This window comes from Pocillopora damicornis, chromosome 1 (assembly GCF_964200805.1).
Source record: "Pocillopora damicornis chromosome 1, jaPocDami1.2, whole genome shotgun sequence".
NCBI classification, from domain to species: Eukaryota; Metazoa; Cnidaria; class Anthozoa; order Scleractinia; family Pocilloporidae; genus Pocillopora; species Pocillopora damicornis.
In genome coordinates this window covers 39,812,273-39,821,036 of record NC_142670.1, presented here as the reverse complement: position 1 = coordinate 39,821,036, position 8,764 = coordinate 39,812,273, and the positions used below count along the sequence as shown (strand labels likewise).

Sequence of the window (8,764 nt, the reverse complement as noted above, 5' to 3'; positions counted from 1 at the left end):
CTATGGTCATGACATTTGACGATGTAATCATATTGCAATAGGGAAAAATATGATCGGGCCATTAATTCAAAATGCCTGAGGGTGTTTCTGCTCGACAGAGCATACCTTCACAAGCACGTCACGCTCCAGTGAGTACGTGATTTATTCATGCCCTGGACTTGTGCCTCTATTCTTAAACAAACTTAATTATTTTCCGTCTCTATTGTTGTGGTGTTGTTGAAGTAATTTAACCTGAAATATCTTAGTGGTGTGTGAAAAGATTAGCGTTTGTGTTTAATTCTTTGTGGGCGAAGAATCTCGTCAAAGTGGGTTTAAAACCTTATGTGCGGACAAACGATCACAAATGACTGAGCAAAAGACTATGGAGGGACGACTTGCGATTGGCGAACGGGAAGTTGGCGAGGGACTTGAATCTTCCGAAAAAAACTTCGAGGAGTTTGATTTCAAATGCGGGCACACTCCCGCAGCAGATACACTTTTACGGGAAACCATTAGTCAACTAGAAACCGCGTTACGCGAGTCTACAAAGCTGTTAGCCCAACGGGACAACGAAATTAACAGTTTAAGAAACGATCTTGATTCGTGCCGTCGAAATAGCGATGGAAACGTCAGCGCCGCCCTTGAAGAGGAAGTAAAGAATTCTCAGAAACGAGTTCTCGATCTGGAAAAGGTTATACAACAGCTTCAACAAGACATCGCCATTTACAAAGCAGAGCGAGAGAGCATGCTGACGAATGCTGATCAACTTGAAGATGAAACTGTCTCGGGACAGACTTGTTATTGCGGGTCGCTGTGTGGTGCCATGAAAGAAATGGTTGAATTGAAAAAGAAACTGCAAGTAACAGAACAAAAGTACAGCAATCTCAAACGAGCTTTCAAGAGTTTGGAACGAAGTAAGGTGAGGGTTGGCGTCGCACATCGGGATAGCCCTTGTAATATTAGCTAAACTGAAACCGAAGAAGGGACGAAAACTGGGATACGAAGAATGACATGATTCATATAGCCAGTAAATGATATAATGATATATAAAATGAATTCGGGTCTAGCGCAAAAGCAATTTCTAGAGGGCAAAAAAATTGGGATTGTGATCAATGACGCTGCTATAAAAATTAAACGTTTAAGATGCGTCCCGGTTAGGCTAAATTTTATGCCGCGTGTTTCTTTTCTAAAATGTTACCTGCCTGATTGTTTTTTTTTCGGCGGGAAAAGTTGGCGCAAATAAGTACTTTTGGCGGGGGGTCGAGTAACACCACCCGCAGCGAAAAAGGAGAATTATTGAAGTACAAGTTTTTATCAAATTCTATTAGTTGATATAGACTTCCTAGTCCTATAGACTTGTTGGTAAAATTGGGTAACCTGTGAATTTGACACCGAGAGAGAAAATTTAATCGAATGAGTATTTAATCACTTCTCACAGATAGGAAAAACACACGAAAAGTTTATATTATCAGCTGGTGTTATATTCAAAAGCAAACTAAATAAGTTTATTTATATTTAGACCTTTTATGTAACGAGGCCGACAATCAAGTCAGATAGTCTAATAGAAAAAAAACAAACACAAGTTATTTCTGACAAACACGGAAGACTAAAATAATAACAATCATGGTGAGTTCGAGTTGAATGAGAATTTGATAAAAACTGACATTTTAACCCTAAGCTAGTGACTACGTAAAAGTATATTACCGAAAAGTAGTTATAAAAAGTTGAGATGTCCATCTTCGAGGGGACTTAACTACAACTTTATGCAGTTATAGTCAGGAATTAGCTTTCTAAGAATAGACATCTCCCTAGGGAATTCACGAGTAATCTCATTGGAAGATGTGACTTGAGAATCAAGTCCCCAAATACCAGATTATACCCGTGTTAGGTTATTACATTAAATAGCCCTCTGCATACACAGAGTGTGGATCGAAAGCTTCGGCCATTCATAAACTCAAGGTTACCGACAATTCATTTCTTTTCCTAAACTGTTATGTTTTGGGGGCGTATGAGGTAAGACTTAACTACACCGAGCACTGCTACGAAAACAAGGTGTGTCGGAAGTCTTCTCAACTTCTACCTACGGACGAACATCATATGATTGGATCCTGTAAAAAAAAATTCATTGTGCTCTTATTACGAAAATCTTCCATCCTTACTGAAAAAGGGTAGTTAGGTCTGGCATCATTGGAGGGTTGGGGGTAGGGGCAGGGGTGAGGTTCAACCTGACAAGAAATAGTGACTGATGGGGCCGTCCGGCCTTCAGTTTTTTAAGAGAGTCTCCTCTCTTCTTCTAACACGACAGCAGTCATAGTAAATGGAAGGCTGATTAATGTATATAGAATTATCTAAGATGCATATATTCACCAAGGTCTCAAAAGTTATATTTCTACTGAGGCCATTATACTACCTAAGTGTAGAATCAAGTAACATATTCCGTCGCCAACTTAAATGGGACTGGAATAAATTCCACTTAGCTTGTAATGAAAGCAGTGCAATTGCATGGTTAGGCATGCGTTTGAACGATACTTACTAAACAAAGACGCGCGAGAAAATTAACGAGATAGATTTGCGAGGAAGTCGCGCGAGGCTGAGAAACCAACGATGTTATTTTTTTTCACTCTTGGATACTCGTTCGCTTTTTATCATATTTTTAAATATAAATATTTGTTTCCTCCAAGCGACTGCTACGTGGGGTAGGATAGATACATTTATATTCACCAAAAGAAAAATGTCGATTGAAAGAACATTGAACATCGCGACAAAGGCCTTTCTTAAAGTGGCAAAGCTTTTTACATTGGAATAGGTAATTATATGCTATGTAGAGAGGTAAAACGCAGTTAGTATAGTAAGATCTCCTGACAACTTACTGAATGAAAGATCTTAAGAGTTAATATCTAAGTTTGACAAAGGCCTTACATCTAGGTTATTGAAAATTGGCCTTCATGTTGTGTATCAGATCATTGACATCACAGATCACATAGTTCGGCAGACTACACACTTAAAAGAGCAAGAGAGCTCAAGAGCTTTGAGTTTAGCTACTTGCTTCCAGAGCGCACTTCAATTGAGTGTCGTAAAACCAAGACCCGAGTAATAAAAACAGCTATTCAGAACAAAGATTGAATTTATGAAGAGAAAATGGCACACTACGGAAAAAAGTCAAGCTTGAACTGTCTGAGGCGCCGAGAAGACGCGAGTGGCGAAGTCTTCACTACTTCATGCATATTTTCCATCTGATTGGTTGGGAGAACGGCGCAAGTTTTCTAGACTAATTAGAGCGCAGTTAACCCTTTAACCCCCGAGATCTGATTGTTAATTCTCCCCTGTAGCTGCTACACATTTCCTTGTAAATTAGTTATGAGAACTTAGTGTTAGATCAAGACAGCAGCTTTTACCTGATGAGTTTGAATATTCTCATTACCTGTTTGCCGAATAATGTATGGATATTATTGGGAGAAGTTTCATGTTAATCACGACTGGGAGTTAAAGGGTTATGTATAAACCAGTGCAATCCTGAATTACGATCCACACTCAATTGAAACTGCTCTTCATGTGTAGGAAAGAACAGATTAAAATGTATGACGATGGGCTATCATAAAGACCTCGGGCCTGTAATACCTCTAATAAAAGTAAAAAGAACTAAATGATAGGTTTTTTGTCTTTGACTTTTAAATGTTCTAAATATTTCAACATCTTTAACTTTTTCACCTCTCTTTTAAAATCTACTGATGCATTAACCTTCTTGTTGATACAGAACAAATGTTAACTCATCCACTCTTTCACTTGACAATGTCCTGTTGCAACGGAAAATCGCAAAACAATAGTTCCCACCATGCATTTCGGTCGTCTCGAGCCAGGCGCAAAAGAACAAAAATCTTCCCACAAATCAAAATAAGTTTGCCAATTCACAAAACGAAACGAAAAGAAGTTGAATGGAAATGACTAAAAAACAGACAACGAGGATTCAAGATCACTCAATGGCTAATCACGCACAGACACTAAAATTATCAAAAAGAAAAAATAAGGAATTAAAATGTAGGAATGTAAACGACCTCGAGGGGGACGGGAAAACTAGACTAATCAAGTGGGGATTGAATCTAGCCTTGTATCTGATTATCTGATTGGTTAGATGAATGGTATGAATTTTCTCAGTTAAAAAAAAAAAGTAAATCCCGGATCTCTCTCTTCTGGTAGATACCCACTGTACTGTTGTTGCTGCAAAACGCACGAGAAGTCATTGCGTTCAGCGGACATCTGCAATAAAGCCTCTACGGATGAGAGAGGTCTCGAATTACTTCCGACACGCATTGGACATTCCTCTGCGCGCGCGCTCAAGTAGCAGTCAACCACCCGTTGTATGAAGTGTTCTATGGGCAGGTGTTCTTTATAACAAATCCCACTTTAGAACAGGTACTTCCGGTTCAAGGAACCGCGTGTGGTTTTACAGGTCTCTTAAACTGCTCTTTGTTCCACCTCAAAACACATCAACCACTCGACTGGCACGTGCTAAGGTTAACCATATTACCATTTTTCCTCACAATAGCTTTTGCACAAGTCTTTCATGGAGAATTCTACAGTTCAAGCCGAGAAAAAGAAAGGTAACAATGCCGTCAACAGTTTGGATGATTTTGAGATAAATTTCTTGGATGATGATTCTGATGGAGAAAAAGAAGAAGTGGATGATAGAGTATTGACTTCAAAGAAAGATCTCTCAGACACCGCTTCTGTAACGTCGAATTTATTATTAAGAGCTACCATCTGTGAGCTGGAGCGAGCGTTGACGGACACGAGAAGGCTTCTATTAGTACGAGACAAAGAGAGCGCTACTTTACGTCAAGAATTAGAAAAAGCACGCAAAGATCTTCACAGAGAGCAACAGGTTAGAAAAAAGCTTGAACGAGAGAGCGAATCGAAGGAGGAGAAACGCCGCAAGGACGAAAACGAGAAATCAAAATTAATAGAGGAAATCAAAAAACTAAAAGAGAAGCTGCGAGAATTTGAAAATCCGCAGCAAAGCAGCGATCCAGAGGAGATTGTACCTTGCTGTTCTTCTATGCACGAGTTAGTTGAGCTGCAGCGTAAATTAAAAGAAACTGAACAGCATTTAGCAGATTTTAAGGTAAACAACCAATTACTGGGCAGCGAGCAAAAAATTTTGGCCACGATGCCACAGTTACCGAACGGAAGTGCATCACCTAAGAATCACAAACAGACTCAGAGAGAAATGCAGACGCAGCTTAAATTGAAATTTCTACGAGATGCTTTCTTCTACTATATGATCGACTTCCACGCAGATGAGCAGATGAGGGCCATTTTAGCAATTCTAGATTACGAAGACAGAAGACATGATATCATCATTGAATCGCATAAAATGAAGAGACAGGGCAAAAAATTCACTGTGACTGAGGTTTCTAGTAGGTCATTGACATTTGTGCAAGAGGAGAAACTTTAAGGAGGCTATCTCACTGTTTTGAGCGTCAAGATGAAAAGCGTTTCAGTAGAATTAACGATTGAAATATTCGATTGCGGAGTTAGATAAAAAGTGTAAGGTAAGAATAAATCAAATATGAGCCAAGGTGGTTAATATTAACGCAAATTTCAAATTCCAATCGTGCTGTGAAAAGACTAATTTCAGCTTAAAGGAGACCATAAATATTATTTTGGTAAGACAGGAAAATAAAAAAGGGACAAAAATAATCCAAGAAGTAATAAGGATGGACAAGACTGACGCAGATGTAAAGTTTGTCTTGCAAGATAGAAAACCACAAGAGGGGCAATATATATGAGAAACCCAGATGGAGAGGATGGGGAAGAGTGGTGAATTTACCACATTAACAATTGCAGACAGAAAACAAAAATTAATCTAATTTTCCTCAGGTTGCACTGAATGTGACATCAATCTTCAAATAGTTAGCTTCAACTGACGTTAAAACTATAACTCCTAGAGGTGTTGAACTTTTAAATTCTCCCTAAAACCTTATGGTGACGAGAAAAAGAGAAACTTATCAACTAGAGGGTAATAACTTTATCTACCCCCAAATTCTTAAGTCACTTTCAAAGGAAAAGTATGAAAGCAACAAGGGAGAATTACTGATCAGATCTTGGGAGTTATCGAGTTTAAATAAATACACTCGTTTCTGAAGACAATTTCACTGGATTTGAATCCCTTGATATGTTTATCTACCAATACTTGGAGGTGACTTAAATAGACTTGAAAGAAGTCACACACTTCCAGAGTTTAAAACGTCATGAAAACCACAACTGGATATAACTCAAGTTTTATCATGGCAGAGTTATACCCATATAAGTACATGTCTACATATACTCCAAAGAACAACAAATTCTTGAATGCAAAGTTAATGGCTTAAATTTTGCTTTAGTCAAATATGATGGATTTTTTTGTTACTTTACACTATTCTCTTACTGTTACATTACTCATTGCAAACCCTGCCTAAAGGTTTACATTTATTTTCAAATTCAAATTCTCCTTGCAGGTAATGATATGTTCAAGTTTCCTTTAGAAGTCTGAAAGTGCATAGGTAACCCCTTTCACTCTTTGAATGACCAAAAATACATTTCTCCTTATAATATTGGTGGACTAGCAAGCAGTCAGGTGGTGAGAAGATTGAAAAATATCATCTAAAGGGATAGTGCTTGAATAAACACCATATTCGCAAAAGTAAGATTTTCAGAAATGTATGGCAGACATTGATGAGAATTAAAAATCAGTATCTTGGGGAAGGAAAGGGTTTGGTTGGACATTGGCTGCTATTTCTTTGTACAAATAAAGCACAACTGATATTCTAGCTTGGTTTTAAAGCCATCATGGAGTTGATATCCCATATCAAAGTTCTCAGCTTATCTATAAGTTCTTTTATTTCCTGGTTCTTGCTTCTCAGTTTCTGTTGAAGAAGAATCAATACCAAAATCTGTGAGTGCAATTATTACACTGTATGTCAACATTCCAAATAATGCCAATAACCAGTAAAGCTATGTTAAGGAGGATGACACTTTTCCCACAACTGTGTTTCTTTGGATAAATATTGTGATTGGCCAATAAATGTTATGCAATGAGCCTGGTTTCCCTCTCCCAACATATTGTTTCTAGTTGGAAAAAAAACTATCAGTACCACTCAAAAAAACTGGGAGAGAGAAGTTTTCATTAATTTTGTAGGTGGATGCTGCTGTTTTACGTAAATCTGTATACCCAGTAAACTTATGTCTCTGTGCTTAGCAGGTCTACCTACTTGAAACCATAGAACACAAAAACCCACCCCTGTCAAAACACAGGCTGCATGTTTAAGGTGTATCAGCTATTATATAATAAGCTCAGTATAATAAGCTCAGTTATGCACACATTCTGATTGGTTCTCACTTGCGATCTATTGGACTCATTTTTTTATTTTTCACGCTTTCATATTGCAGGGGTCATGTGTTCAACTCCTATACAGGCCTGAGTTTTTTTCTGGCTTTATTTTCATCTCCACTTAAGTAGTGTTCATTACTGCAAAGATCAATCTCATCTTCAATCAAGAGCTTCTTTAGGTGGTCATCATTTCCTCTATTTGCAGGACCTTAACCCTTTAACTCCCAAGATCAAACTAGTATTTCTCCTTCCTGTCTACTATACAATTCTTCAGATGTTACTTCTGAGAATTTGATATTGGATCTATTAATATTCCCCTAATTGATATTTTTCTTGGTTCTCATCACTTGTCTTTTTGACTTTGTATTGATAATGTAAGGAGAAATTCTGTCTTGGTCACTCATGGGAGTTAAAGGGTTAATGCTTGATTTAGGGGCAATATTGAAAATAGAAATAGAATGCTGATGATAATTCACTCCTAGGGTTCAAAAGATGAAATTACCTCTTGAAGGGTATCATGCTCAATTCCAAGTGCCGTTGAATCATTGGATGTGTCCAAGTCAGAATCTTCCTCTGAAGTTCTCAAGGGAATCAGAGCCTAGAGGAAAAATCATTATGCCATGCACTTTTAAATGAGAGAGTTGAGAATTTTTTACTGCCCTTGTGCATATTTATATCATATTGCTTAGTTTACCATCAATCTCACACCCAGTGGTGTAAATAATACCAAGCCAACTGACAAAGAATGGAACATCATTTTATCAAGGAGATAGGGGAAGTAGCAGGACAACCAGTTACCTCATATCATTGAATACAAAGACAGAATTGAGAAAGCTCTATCTCTTTTTTTAAACTTGATCAGTAACAACACTGGAAGTATGACATCCTGCATTACAAGCAGCCATCGGACTTATTTATAATTGCAGTTTTTTTTTCAAACAAAAAGCCAACATTAGTAAATAGCGAAAGAGAACTAGCAGAACAAAGCAACAACATCAACAACACAAAAACAACTCGCCTCCAAATCTTCCCCATTAGGGATTTCTATCCGTCTGTTACTCTCATCGTAGAAAACCCTCAGGCGAGAGAATAGCTCCTTCAAACTATTCAACGTATCCTGCACTTTTTTGTTGTTATTCCGTGCTTCTTGTTTAGACTTGTCGTCCACAACCATGTTCTTTTCTTGCAAACATCGAAACAAATAGGTCGCTTTGCTAACAATTTCTTCAACCGTTTGTAATCCTTGTGCAGTTATGGAAATTTCGTTTAACTGTTGAACATTTGTTGGTCTGGTATTTTTTTTATCTTCCCTCATCGCTGCTGAAAGGCCTACAGGAAGAGCCGATTGCAACCCAACTGGCAATACTCGTTTGGACGCCATGTTGGTTTGCGGAGAATATGGTCAGCGTCTCTTCTGCT

The 8,764-nt window shown here is 38.0% G+C and overlaps 2 protein-coding genes across 2 annotated transcripts; one reads left to right on the top strand and one right to left on the bottom strand.

The window, feature by feature from the left end:
* The first annotated feature begins 211 nt into the window (after window positions 1-211).
* LOC113672803 (uncharacterized) lies at window positions 212-6,125 on the top strand. Its single transcript, XM_027189150.2, has 2 exons — window positions 212-898; window positions 4,523-6,125. The coding sequence occupies exons 1-2, from the start codon at window positions 344-346 to the stop codon at window positions 5,429-5,431; spliced, it is 1,464 nt and encodes a 487-aa protein (XP_027044951.2). The 5' UTR covers window positions 212-343; the 3' UTR covers window positions 5,432-6,125.
* Window positions 6,126-6,424: 299 nt separating this feature from the next.
* LOC113672804 (mediator of RNA polymerase II transcription subunit 30) lies at window positions 6,425-8,764 on the bottom strand. Its single transcript, XM_027189151.2, has 3 exons — window positions 8,364-8,764; window positions 7,848-7,943; window positions 6,425-6,881 (listed from the first exon to the last, which is right to left on the bottom strand). The coding sequence occupies exons 1-3, from the start codon at window positions 8,724-8,726 to the stop codon at window positions 6,783-6,785; spliced, it is 558 nt and encodes a 185-aa protein (XP_027044952.2). The 5' UTR covers window positions 8,727-8,764; the 3' UTR covers window positions 6,425-6,782.